This window comes from Glycine max, chromosome 18 (assembly GCF_000004515.6).
Source record: "Glycine max cultivar Williams 82 chromosome 18, Glycine_max_v4.0, whole genome shotgun sequence".
Taxonomy (NCBI): domain Eukaryota; kingdom Viridiplantae; phylum Streptophyta; class Magnoliopsida; order Fabales; family Fabaceae; genus Glycine; species Glycine max.
The window spans coordinates 49,922,213-49,936,891 of NC_038254.2; the positions used below are offsets into that span (position 1 = coordinate 49,922,213).

The 14,679-nt window shown below is 32.9% G+C and overlaps 1 protein-coding gene across 1 annotated transcript; it reads right to left on the reverse strand.

The window, feature by feature from the left end:
• Window positions 1-4,445: 4,445 nt before the first annotated feature.
• LOC100797583 (alanine--glyoxylate aminotransferase 2 homolog 3, mitochondrial) lies at window positions 4,446-11,921 on the reverse strand. Its single transcript, XM_003552246.5, has 9 exons — window positions 11,322-11,921; window positions 10,948-11,178; window positions 8,889-9,059; window positions 6,988-7,131; window positions 6,234-6,413; window positions 5,573-5,798; window positions 5,050-5,163; window positions 4,877-4,963; window positions 4,446-4,767 (listed from the first exon to the last, which is right to left on the reverse strand). The coding sequence occupies exons 1-9, from the start codon at window positions 11,571-11,573 to the stop codon at window positions 4,724-4,726; spliced, it is 1,449 nt and encodes a 482-aa protein (XP_003552294.1). The 5' UTR covers window positions 11,574-11,921; the 3' UTR covers window positions 4,446-4,723.
• Window positions 11,922-14,679: the final 2,758 nt, after the last annotated feature.

Consider the following 14,679-nt stretch of genomic DNA (forward strand, 5'->3'; position numbering starts at 1 on the left):
AAGGCTGAAAGGCGTGCAAGTCGCCAACCATGGGTAGATGGAGAAGCGAGGAGACGTCTTCCAGCGTGATCGTGAGCTCTCCCACCGGGAGATGGAAACTAGACGTCTCCCAGTGCCACCGCTCCACAAACGAGGACAAAAGTCCCCGATCGCCGGTGTCTACCGAACATGCGATCAGAGGACTTAGTCCTGTCCCAGCAATGGGTCCCTCAATGGCAGGGACATGCCTGCCTAAACTATGGACCTTTCTCCCGTGAGAGGATAACTTCAACTCAGGACGCTCCTGAATTGAAGTATAAAGGAACACAAAATTCATTAAAATCATCATTTAAAGGAAAACTAATTTCAATCATAAAGTATAATTTACAAGTAACTAAAAATAAATATTATAAATACCTCTCCCGTCCATACGCTGCAAGCAACGTGATCCATATATTGGGTCAACACGGATGGGTCGCTCGGACCACCTGGAAATCCCTCATGGTCATCCTCAGCAGCCTCCGCGCCTGTGTCCGCAGGAATGTCTGCCACAATGTTCTCTACATCAGCTGGTGCCATCGGGTCATCCGGAAATACATCAGCCTCAATATCTGGCGCAGGGACCACTGGCTCATCGTGCGCCGCAATCATAGCGACTTGCTGCCTCCGTGCGGATGCGGTAGGCCGTCGACGCTACGGAGCATCATAGGAATCATCACGATCTCCTCTGCCCACACCTCTTCCAGTAACGTGACCTAAGGCATGACCTAATCCTCTGGTCCTAACCATGATCTACAAATGAGTACCGCAAATTCAATCACTAATTTCATTCACTCAAATTTCATTGGTCTAACGCAAATTTCATTGACTCAAAGTCACGCAAGCTGTCAGGCTTTCATTGATTGTAGGACATGTATGTCAAGAAAGGCTACACATGTCAGGCTTTTATCGGGTTAGTTTTTATTCAGTACACTAAATGATTGAATGGAAATTGATTATGGATCCTAATATTATTGATATTAGATGAACAAAGCAACCATTGTTGAGGATGCCATCACCTACATCGAAACCCAGCAAAACATTGTGCAGAGTCTCAGCTATGAGCTTCATGAAATGGAAGCAACATCAAAGGAAATAAAGCCAAAGAAAGAAGAAATCAAAAATTGGTTTAACATCTACCAATCCATGAATTAAAACTAAAGAGAGAACCACATCATGATAGACACCAAATGAAGCCAAATAAAGCCTTATTTCTTGAACTGATAGACACCAATGAAACTTCTACTCGTGATTTTACAAATGTTCCGCTACCCTGAGAAACATTATTTCATGCTAATATATCAATTGCTTTAACTTGATCAAGTTTAAGTTCTTTAAGAAGTTTATTCTGTTTTAGTTATTTTTCAGGGCATGGATGGTGAATGGCAAACTAAAAGTTGTTATGGATATAGCATGGGGCAATTAAAAATAGAAACTTATTTCTTTTTCATTTGTCCATCAAATTAAAATGGATTTTAGATTATTGTATCCTTGGATCAACTTATGCTATTTAATAGGTTTAATATACATCAGTCTTGTATCTACGACTAGACTCAACATGTTATCTTCTAAAACCACTAGGGAACTAGGAACTCTAAACTATAGAATTGTAATTGAATTTAGAACTCTAATTCTATGCCCTAATTCTTGGCATAAGCTAAACATAAAATCTATAATTCTGAACTAACTATTTTATCCCTTTAGCAAGTTGAATAGTTATTATAAATACCAAGGCATACTTACATGTGACTATAGCTTGTGAGCTTCTTTATACTGTTTTCAGGTATCAATAAATCTAACAAGGAATGCATTTCACATGGATAGGGATCTGTAACAACTTTTGGGTACCCATGGTACCATGATAATATATATTTTGTTTGTTGCTTTTTTATATAAAAAATATCTATTTATCCACATTTCACTAAAAATGTTTTATGCAGACATGATTGTCCTAATCATGTTACTTTTGAACTTAATTTGCTGAGGTTGTTTGGGCGTTTGAATCAGTTTTTTGATACCACATTCAGTTCTAAGTGGCAATTACATAAAAGGCAATTACATATTCGCATTAAATCAAATTGAAATAGTAGATATTCTCCAAAATGACACTATTTATCAAATATTTAGCATACATTCAGAGGTGATCCTAATAACCAAAATTCCTAATTTCAAAAAAAGCTCACAATGTATCAAATATTTGGCAATTTTTAAATTAATGATCCATAAGCATGTTCCGGATTAAGCTGATCCGGAAGATGCTTACAGATCAAATGATCCGTAAACTACTAAAAAATAGTTTACGGATCAACTTGATCCGTAAGCATCTTCCAGATCAACTTGATCCGGAACATGCTTACGGATCAGGTGATCCGTAAAACACACAACAACTTTCAGATCGCGTTCTACGCCATCGCCGACAACATTGGTGGAAAAAAAGAAAAGGTTCACGGCGTTTACCTCGACTGTGGACGATCACGAAGCTCCCTCGATGGTGGACGACGACGTTGCTCTTTGCGGAAGCCTCCAAAAATGCACCACGACACCTTCCTTCTAATCATGGCAACAATGGCGGCAATGGCGGCAATCTCCTCAACCAAGAAGAAGAAGAAATCCTCTGAGGTTGACTTGGGCTTCTAACTGCTGCTGATTGAAGAAGAAGAAGAAGCAGAAACGCGAAGAAGAAGAAAAGAATGAAGAAGAAGCAGAAAGGTCCGAGGAACAAGAAGCAGAATCGTAGGGCGGGAGAGAGAGAGGCGAGGGTTATTTTTTTTAAAAATTACTGAGGGGCATTATGGCCTTTTCACTACAAGTGTTGGGTGCACCAGCAAAACTGCTGGGTGCACCTAGCAGCACTCTTCTCTTATTTAGCCCTCACACCAAAGCCCAACTCTCTCAGTAGTCGGACTATTGGAAAGACACATTATTAACAAATATTTATATATTTGAATCTCAATGGTAATACTATTATTTTTTTTTATCAAGTTGCAATATCTACTTACCTACTAGCAGTGAATTATGTGTAAGTAATGAATTATCTATAATTCATTGGATTATTTATAAGTGATGAATTATTTACAAGTTATGAATTATCTACTAGTTATTATCTAAAGCTATGAATTAACTATTATCTACAAGCTATAAATTATATATTAGCTATTATCTATAAAAAATAAATTATCTACAAGAGTATGAATTATTTACAAGAGTTGTTACGTCAATGTAATAATCCCTATATCAAGGATCCATCCAAAGCTATAAATACATGTTCTATCTCTCCCTTTTCATTCCATTCTCAACTCACTCACTTATTTACTTGAGCGTCGGAATACTTCATTTTACAAATCATCCCTCATGTTATTCTAATAGAGGACACCTACAGTCCGACATGTGAAATCGTGGAGTCTATCCAGATTATGTTTATCCTAATGTCAGCCAACTCCAAATTTTGGTATATTTGCCGCCACCGCAGGATCACCATAAAACTTTTCCCGTAACTTCTCTTCACTAATGATTAGTACACGGTATGGCCTCATACATGAGCCCAGGGAGGCACACATAGTTCTTTTGCTGACCAACTAATTCCTTAGATTGTAGTTCGTGAGAACTGAGGTGATTAGGAATCAAACTAAAACCAAAACCAATAACTATTTCACGATAGATCTTGATTTAATAAATAAAACCGACTCTGATTGACTAATAAAATCCAACATAATTAGTTGGATCTTTGAGTATGATGACATATTCTTATCCTTGTTGAACGGAAATTTCGGACATAAAGAAAACAATGAAAGTCTCATCACCGTTTAATTTTGAAATCTCAGGCATTATTTTAATAAGGTCAAGACTAAGGTTTTAAATTACAGTTACAGACAAATATAATCCGATGTAGTCAGAATTGCAGTTGCATTGCAGTCAGTGACACTAAAAAACCTTGACGTTGATCTCAAAATTATTATAACAAACCATTTTCTAAAACCTTAGTCAAGAATTTTGAGGCACATGAAGCAGTCTTGAAATGGAAGAAGCAACTTAGTAAAAACGGTTTTTAGAAGAAAAGTGTTTAACTAATTGCTAAAATTAAACTTCCAACGGCTCAAAATGATATTTCATAGTCGACAGTCTACAGTGTACAACCGACAAATGCACTAGGATCAGTCTAGTGGTGGGATTTGAATAGTATTTATTAGGATTAAGTTCGATTATCGGCTGGGGATTTGAGTAGTATACACAACCACTTAAGTTTGATTCTCATTGCAGTTATTGTATACCCCAAAAACAGATATGATATGAACAAATGAAAAAAGAGGAAAAAAAATCAAGGCATATAGACCTAAAAGAAAAGGAGCAGCCAACAAAAATAGGACGAGATAAGATAAACGAGACAACGAATTGTTGGCTCATTCACATTCTGCAATGACAGTGAGCTATTATGGGACTAAGCTTCCATGTAAAATTTATAAACTTGACTTGCTACAATCTAAATAGATGGTATACTGGTGTGTTTGGTTCCTGCGGTGTGGTGAAAGGGATACAATTATTTTTTTCACATTCAATCTCACCACAACTCTTTGTAGCCTCCAGATTTCTACATAAAAAATGTGACTTTTGTGGCGCCAGCATGAAACCAAGCATCAACCTAATACAGTTTACTTAACATGATTATGTAAAATAGAGATTTATTTACACTTAGTTCTTATTTTAAGCTTCACATTCTGGAAAATGTGTAGTCCATCGCATCCACAAGGAAGTCTGCAACCACAAAAAAAAGGGAAGGAAACACACAGAGGCCATAAGTAATAGAGACTAGTACTATTAATCGAATGTCAACAAAAGAAAGGGTTTGAGGCTAAAGAGCAACCTGCATCTTCTTTGGTGAAACATAGGGGTGGTGTAATTCTGAATACATTTCCATAATAGCCACCCTTTCCAATCAGCACTCCTAATTCTGTGGTAACAGCAGAAGAGATTACGGATTATTGATTAATAACTTATAAAATATGGCTAGAACCAGAAGAGGGAATGAGATTTCACCTTTCATTTGGTCCATCACATGCAGTGTTTCACTTTGTGCTGGTGTTTTAAGTTTGCCATCACTGACAAGTTCAACTCCAAGCATCATGCCTCTTCCTCTAACATCACCAATTACTGCAGAAGAAAATCAACAAGTTTGTTTAGAAGCATGTAGCAGAAGAATGCTAGCAATATATTTTCTAACACACTTCTATTGACACAATCTCTATTATTGGTCAAAATTTATTAAAAACTATAAAACTATAAGTGGAACTAGTTAAATGAAAAGTGGGGCAACAAATTTCCATGATTTCTAATAAATTTCAATCAATAATAAAAAATGTATTGCTAGCGTTTCTCACATATAAGAGTTGGTAGAAGGAAAATGAAAAAAAAAATCCCAGATTCTTTTGTGAAACTAATGCTTCTCTAAGGTCCTCCGCTCTCCATCATGTAACTCAATCTATTCTAGAATTAATTCATGCATGCTTGTGCACTAATCTAGAATGAACAAGGAATAAGAAGTGAAGTGACGAAGGAATACATTCATATTTGTCCTTGAGTGCATTGAGTCTCTCTTTCAAATAGGAACCCACTACAAAAGCATTTTCTTGAAGCTTCTCTTTCTCTATCACTCTCAAAACAGCCAATCCTGCAGCAGTGCAAACAGGATTCCCACCAAAGGTGTTGAAGTAACTCCGGCGAGTCAATGCCTTCGCAATCTCAGGAGTTGTCACAACAGCACCAAGAGGAATGCCGTTTCCAATGCTCTGCCAAAAGCAAAATTAATTAAAAAGAAAAAAAAACACAAGCCAACAATGAAGAGCATTGTTAAAATAACAATAAAACAGACAGTCAAGTGTTTTTATGTTCAGATTTTTATTAGTTGTACGCCTATAAGTACGTTGTTACTTGTGAAAATTGGTTTTTTGTTACTCAGAAACTAAGGTTTCAAAGTATTGAGATCCATTTAAGAAACAAATGTTCTTTCATACGCATAAACAGAGATTGAACCCCTTATTACATATTTAAGAGACACAATTATTCACCAACTGTGCTTAACTATGCTGGGTTCAAGTGAGATTTTGTAACAAGTAAACAAGATTGCAAAATATCTAATATGAACAGAGGACAGACGTTCTTCATGTTTGATAAATCAATATCTTTCTACGTACACTTGCAAAAAGAGACAAGAGTTAAGTTACCTTTGCTATTGTTACTATGTCAGGTACAACACCATGGGCCTCAAATCCCCAGAAATGGCTACCGGTGCGAGCAATTCCCGTCTGAACCTCGTCGGCAATGCAAAGACCTCCAGCTTTTCTAACAATATCGTAGGCAGCAGGCAAGTAACCAGGAGCCAGTTCAACGATGCCCCCTACTCCCTATCATAAACAAGAGCAGCATCAAGAAGAAGTGTGCTTGTTTACCAAAATATGAGAAGTGCTAGTAACACAACACACTCTAAAATATTTAACACACTCTGTAATCAATTAAAATTTATTGATAACTATAAAATTAGGAAACAGACTCATAAGAAGTGAATCTAAAATAATGTTTTCAAGTAAATGTAAGCCAATGAGAGAGAATGTCATAAAATGTACGGCTAACATATCTCAAAAAGATCTAAAACTATTAGTACTTCTACATGAAATGCAGGAATGTAATGCATTTTATATCTACATGAAAACATTGATGTAAACCAAGACTCCAGAACAACTGATGCAGATGATTTATGTTAGTTATTTTAAATCTTATATTAATTTATTTAATTTTTCACAATTTCGAAATAAAAGTTAATAAATGGAATGCTTTAGAATGAACCAAAAAACGAAAGAAAAACTACTTTAGAATACATACCCTGAAGAAAAACATTTTATGCAATTTTAAAATATTATTAAATCAAATTGTTTCTTTCCAAGTTGGATCCCTCTATGCTTTAAGCCTTTCACTAGATACCTGTATCGCTTCAGATATGAAAGCTGCAACATTTCCGGAAGTTCCAAAATTAATGATTTCTTGAACATCTCTTACATACTTCTCTCCATCAGAACCGAAAAGGCCTCGATAAGGGTCTGGATTCACCGCATGATGAACACCACTCTGTTGGTAGTAAAAGCAAAAACAAAACAAGTTAGGCAAACACTATTTTCCATTTTAATCTTTTAGTAACATCCACCGCCGAACAGTTTAGGTAAGATTTTGTTACATGGACTGGATGGAGCATAACATTTATATATATATATATATATATATATATATATATATATATATATATATATATATATATATTCAATATCTTTTGGAGATAGAGGAAGACTAAACATAAAATTAAAAAGAGTTCAGTTTCCATGCATTATAGTAAACGCGACTTTTGAAATAGTTATTATAGAAGTGAATTAATTTGTTACACAAATCCAATTTTGATTAGACCAAAGTATAAAATTCTTTGACACTGTTAATGCATAAATACTATTTAAAGAGACGTAACAAAATAATAACAGAACAGAGTATCATATCAATTCATTATACGTGTATCAAATGTTATCCTAAGTTTGAAGTGGCAGAGAACATAATAAAGGAAACCTAAAAAGAGGCACAATAGAGAACATAAAGGAGAACAGTCCGGCTTGGAGAGTGTTACACTTGCATGTGAATTCACATGGCAATTTTCAACAAAGAAAATACTATTTTTCCTTAACAAGAAATACACTATTTCATTGGCCAGGACATATATTTATCTTTTACTACATCTGATTAGAGAACGAACAAAACCGCACGTAATTGTAGTATTATTTGCGTAACGGGGTCCATGCTTTCATTATCACGAGAAATCATCGTCACGGCACTTTAGTAGTACTAGTCAGAAACTACTTGTTTCAGTTTCCAAAGGAAAGTCCCTTCTATATACTATCATTACTGAACGGTTCGCTTTCATTGTCGACACATGTGTGTCCACGTGCCCATGCCAAATTAAATACCGCCATTGTTGCTATCACTTAACGTGTAGCAGATGAAAAAATATTTTTGTGCTGAAAATAATTTTCCCCCAAAAATCATTTTTATTTTTACTTTTGTTTTATTTTTATCTGTTAGATTTATATTGGAAAGTGCAGATAATATTTTTAACTTTAATTTAAACATGAACTACATATAGATAGTGGAAGTATGGTTGTGAGTGGAGTTCTAGAGAGAAAAAAAGAGAGAGATAACATTTTTAAAATATTGTTAAATTGAAAATATTTGTCAAAAAAATAGTTTATCTTTTCCTTTATTTTTCTTTTAAATTGAACTCCAAAATATATCCTTAAATGTATTTGTCCCATCCAGTCTATTAGCTTGGTCAATTTCGTTCCAAGTGAACCTAAGACCTGGTTCTGTTTTGGACAAAAAAAATACCCTGTTTTGTTCTGTATTAATTGAATTGTGCAAGCTATTTAGCACGGGTCTTAGTCCGATTACAACGTTTTTATTATTATTTCTTTAAGGTTTCATTATTAAGTAGTGTTATGAACTTTAAAAAAAAGTAATTAAACTTGGACTTGACCGGTTGGTTCAATCCGTTTAACCGAAACCGAACTTACAACTTATTATAAGCTAAGCATTTATTCACTCTCATTTTAAGGAAATAATTGTCAACTTTCTTTATACTATTGGTTAAGTATTCACTCAGCTCACTTAATTATATTTTGAAGATCATTTTTTTAATCATTGGAATTGGGTCTTTTACTCTTTGTTTGGACTTTAAGTATCTGTAAGTTTCGGTCCATGTTTTGACCATGGAATTGAATCCAAATCTTTTTCCATGAAAGGATACTGTGTAAAACTGAAGGAAAAAAAAAGGGAGAAAATATATATACCTGCACAACATTATATTTCCAAATGCTTTGAGCTGTGGTCCCCATCGTTCCACCACCATTCCCATGGTAAGAATTCCTTAGAGATATTATGTCATGGGAGCCAGTGTACAATTTTGCTATCAGTATTGCCAATTCGTTTGCTTCCGTTCCAGAATTTGTAAAAAATGCCACCTACACATAAAATAGGTAAAGTTTTTCGCATCCGAATAAAAGAAAAAAAAAACACAGGCAAAAAGGTTTTAATGGACAAACACGAAATATTAGGAATTTAATATCTAATATTAGGAATTTCACATGGGATTTTTAATTAATTACAAGATATTATATTTCTAAATAAAACATGAGCAAAAAATTATGAAAATTAAAATCTTATATTGTCTATTTTCTACTATCATTCCTATTTGTATATCATCAGTACTCAACTAGTTTTTTTTTTTGTATATTTATAAAATAATAATTTTATTAAATAATTGAACTAAATTACTAAACTACTAGTCTATTGCTACTTTAACGCCAATATAAAAAAATATAACAAGTAATTTAAATTATAAAAATTAAACAATAGTAGAAAAAAAGGATTGATGTAAGAATTTAATTATTAGGAGTTTCAATAAATCTAACATACTCACACATATAAATATATTTTAAAAATCAATTGATATTGTAGAGGATATTGATAACAAATAAAAATAATAGTGTTATTATTATAGTTATATACAAAAAAGTGTAAAAAATGTAAAAAAAGGAAAGAAAGTTAAATCAAAACTTTTAAATAAAAAAATAGAAAGTTACATTTTTTAATATAAGCTGAGTATAAACATTAGACTCCAGTTTTTATTATCCCATTTTAATGTTCATAAACACTTTCCTTTCATGACACATCTTTCCCTTTTCTCCTATTAATCAATTGGGATATCCACTACTTTTGTATAGTACTCATGACCATTAATACGTGATGCAACAATTATATATGTTTTATTTTTGCCTAAAACAGAAACATTAATAGTGGCTTGTTTATTTTCCCCCGTGAAACTAGTAGATAACGGAGAGTTTTTGTTTTGTGTGGCTTGACAAAGTCATAGACAATAAGTATGTTTCGGCCACGAAACCAAGTCATTATCATATAAATCACCCTACGCCACGCATATATAGCATCACTTCCAGACCCTAGTCCCATGATATTAGCATAGAAATTGACAAATAAAGCAGTTTATTAACAATATACTTATTGGCGTACTCTATGTTTGCTCCACGATCAAAACATGGCTAGCTATTTATTTCGACTAAAAAGAGATTTTTTTTTTATTCATGTTTATTTCATTTTGGAACTTAACTATTATAATAGAATTTTTAGTATGTTCTTAATTATTTGTCTGGACCTAGAAGAGAATCTTGTTCCCTTCCTACTATGGTATGCTCTTATTTGCTTTTAATGTTTATCAGAAAATTATGAGAAAAAATAAACTTATTATTGCTGTACTATATTTGTTAACTTAAGTCTATAATAGTAATTTTTTTGTCTATGCTTGACATATTTTCAAGAAACATTATTACAAGATTAATTATTCAAGTATTGTCATGAGTAATTACCAAATATTTGGCTGTCATGACACCTTTATTAATTAACGTTTAAATGGAAAAAATGTTTGAATTAACTTACTTTAGTGCCTCAAGTTTTTTATTTATGCATAAAGTTTAAAACGAAGGGTAAAACTAAACATTTTGCATGTCAAAAACTTGAGGAAATATGCACTTTCAGTTTTTTTTTAATGCAAAACATAAAATCAAACACTGGGTGCGGGATGCGTTTGGATACAACGCAAAATCGATTTTTAGAAAGAAAAAAAAAAATCAGTGTTATTGCGAATTTTGTGAAGCAACTATGTCTGATGTGGTTTCACCAGGGGATTGGTCACAATTTTTTTTCCATTGGGTGTCATTCCAAAAACACACATGAAGTGAATTGAATGGTTAATAAAAGAAAAAAAAATTGTAATTTTTCTACTAACAAAACTATCTAACATTCTAACAAAGTGCGATCAATGAGTGTGATATTCACCTTAAGATTACCGGGAAGCTTAGCAGCCAAAGCCTCAGCAAAATCCGTTATGGCATGGTTCAGGTACAGAACTGTGGAGTGCTGCAACCGCTTCGTTTGTTCCACGATGGCCTCCACCACATCGGGGTGGCAGTGCCCGCAGCACACCGTAGCAATCCCTCCGAACGCGTCGAGATACCTCCTTCCCTTATCGTCGAACAGGTACTGCCTCTTCCCCTCCACCACGTTCAGCTGCATCCCCCACAATACAATCAGTAACTACTTCTTTATCGTTCTTTATTCTCTCAACGGATTAAAAATAATAATAAATACTAATAAATATATAACATAATCAAACACAGTTATTGGAATGATCCAGTGCGGTGCGTCCTCACCGGAGATTTGTAGTTGTGGAAGATCGAAGGGCTGAGGTACTCCCGGCGCTTCGCGATGATCTCGTCGCGGGAGGGACCGGAGTACGCCGGCGGAGAGTAGTCGAACGCCGGCAATTCCTTCGGCGGCGACGTAACGACGTCCTTTGTCGTTCGCTCCGTCGCCGGCCAGGAGGCTTCCCTGCGGAAGAAGAATTGACTTGCCGGCGATCGGCAACGACGAAGGACGAGCCTTGCCGCGAGGGATCCCGTCATTATTTTTCTTTTTCGGTCGGAAAGGATTCCGGCGATGCTCCGAGAATGCACGACCCGACCCGAGAAAATGTGTTGAGAGGGAGGGAGAGAAATTGAGAAGGAAGAGGCGAATTTGAAGGGATGAAGGAGCAATGAGCGAGGCTTATATAGGGAATGTGGGAGAAATGATGACGTGGAGAGAAGTGATTGGTTGAGAATTACTGCTGCGTATTTCACTGCGGTAAATATAGGCGATGTTGTGGTTATGGTAAATGAGAGGATAAAATATGTAACGTAGTAACGAGTATGTGTATGATGCTATTTACCCCACTTTCTTGGCAAAATTTTCCAATTCTGTTACAAGGGAAGATCCCATGAATGTAGACGTTGGGATCTGTACAATTTTATTATTATTTGTTTTAAAGGATATGCAAAAACGGGATGCCGTGTAATGAGTGGAAGGAGAGACTATGGTATTCATGATTGGATCCCAATGGATTTTAAACTAGAGAAAATAAATTATGTTTGCTGATTTTAAAATAATTTAAAAAATAATTTATGATTAAATGTAATATAAAACTATTTTGTAATGTTGATATGTAAATATTAAACTCTTTTTAAGGAACTTAATTCAATGTGGTTATAAAAGCAAATTGTTCTTTAATATTTTTTTTTTTGGTAAGGCATGATATTATATTTAATATTTAATTAAAAACAATTTGAATTAATTCAATTTTTAGAACTTTATTTTTAAAGATGTAATTTATTTTTCTTGAATCCATGGAGGAAGTGATGCCATGTTTTAGTTACATTTTTTTATGGTGGGACTAAGACATGGTCTTCAATGGTGATTGATAAGAGTTTTTTGACATCAACAATGGTCATGATTTACTTGTAAAGACTTTCATGCTCAAGTAACTACAAGTTCATATTTATATATATATATATATATATATATATATATATATATATATATATATATATTTAAAGATTTTATTAACTTGGCAATAAATGTTGAATACATATTCCTATTGTACCTCTTTATAAAATACTGTTTTAAAAAATAATATTTTTTTATAAGACTCTTTTTTAATTATTTTTTATTACTCCGTATGGTCTCAAATTATAATAAAAAATTACTTTATATTGGTCTCAAATATAAAAAAAAATTCAACTAATTTTATCTTATTTAATGTTATTATCTCTAAAATAACCTTAATTTATATTAAAGTTTTATTTTCAATGACTGTTTTTTATTTTAGATACCAAGTTTCATTGAGGGTAAGTTGGGAAAATTAATTTTTGATTGATATTTATACAATTAAATGTGATTAACTAGTAACTTTTTTTAGTGAATTAGTTTTTCTTCTTATATTTGAGACCGGATGAGTATTTTATAACCAAAATATCCTTGATTATTTTAGTTCATAAATAATAAATATTATAAATTGGTTGTTTTTGTTTCTTAAGAAGATTGAAGAATGGAAGGATTTAGTTTTAAAAATTTAAACTTCACTATTATTATTTTCTCTCCATACATTAATTATTTAAGAGTAGTTTTGAAAAAATATTATATAATTATAGACAAATATAATTTTAATAATTAAATTAATTAACTTTCTTAACATGTGTAAATTAGTTAACAATGTCTTATAATTAATGTTGAAAATATTTAAGAGTATTATTTTTTTGGCATCATATGACCCGTTACTCCAATTTTGTTGACTCCTTCCTAGGGGTGAAAATGAGTCGAGTCAAGCCAAGCTTTACTAGGTTTGAGCTCGGCCTGAGTTGAATACGTAAGGCTTGAGCTTGGCTCATTACCTGTCATAGACTTTTTTTTTTAAGGTTCGGCTCGGCTTATATAAAAGTCTGGTTTGGCCCACAAGCCTATTTAAAAGTCTGCTTAAAGATGTATTTGATTAATTAATTATTTTAAAACCTAGTGAAATACTAACTAAAAAAAGAAACTTATAAAATTTCGTATAAGTAATGTACAAATCCAAAAATAATTGATAAACAAAATCATATTGAATTCAAGTCGTTAGAGATGATTTACAGAAAATGAATTTTATTCTACGTGAACAGTGTACACGAACAGTAATAAAAACTGGAATTCTAAAATCCTAGAATTATTCTCCTCTCCGAAAAAAAAAACTTCCTAAACTAAAACCTTGATGCTGTTATATAGGTCTTCAGCCCCAAAGCTTACAAATATATTTTAAGTCCAAGTCTATAAACGAAATAAAATAAAATCTGGACAAGATAAGATAAGATGGGATGAAATAAAATCTGGACGAAATAAAATCTAGATAGAATAAAATCTAGATAAAATAAAATTTGAATAAGATAAGATTTGATAAAATAAAGTTATTATTATTATTATTATTAGTTAAACAAACCGATTTGTCAAGTTTAACAAGCTTTTTTTTTATGGTTTGAGCTTGGTCATTTAATCTAAAAAGGCTTTTTAAAAAGCTTGAACTTGACGTCGAGCCGAGCCTTACATAGGTTGAGCCGAAGGCTCTCGACGAGCTGTTTGACTCATTTTCACCCCTACTCCTTTCTATGCCTTTCTCTTCTTATTAAGGTGAGAAAATATAAAAGTTAATTGTCATTTGTCAAATTAGTTTTTGGAGCTATTTATTCCTTACAAATTTGCCTATTGGAAATAAAAAAATTTAAAAAATATTTTGGTTTGAGATGCATGATATAATTATTCCTCTTTTTCTATGTTTCAATTTTTTCCTTTTAAAGACTTCTAACATTTTTGTTCTTTTTGTATCTACAGTAGAAAATTACTCACTAATAATATGTCAATCATATCCTATTGAAATGTCCAAAATGTCCAAATATTCAAATATTGAATGGTTTTTTTCCTACAACAACACAATATCATAAGCAAGAAAAAACATATTTAGATACTGTAACAAAACATATTTAACTGATAATAATTTTGAACTATTTAATTAATAAATTACTACAATATGATGTTTATTAACTGCATTTGGCTGGACAGGTTTTATGATCCATAAAAGATGAATTTATAAAGAATAAAAGTATAGGATACATGATTCCAACATGAGTAAAATTTTTTTTATTAGGCCAACATGAGTAAATTATCGGT

Excerpts from the sequence above, each read along its gene's own strand:
- LOC100797583 (XM_003552246.5), bottom strand. The coding sequence starts at position 11,573 with ATGACGGGATCCCTCGCGGCAAGGCTCGTCCTTCGTCGTTGCCGATCG. Across the intron at positions 9,060-10,947 it reads AGCTTCCCGGTAATCTTAAG|GTGGCATTTTTTACAAATTC; the intron begins GTGAATATCACA and ends TTTTATGTGTAG. Across the intron at positions 6,414-6,987 it reads TCATATCTGAAGCGATACAG|GGAGTAGGGGGCATCGTTGA; the intron begins GTATCTAGTGAA and ends TGTTTATGATAG.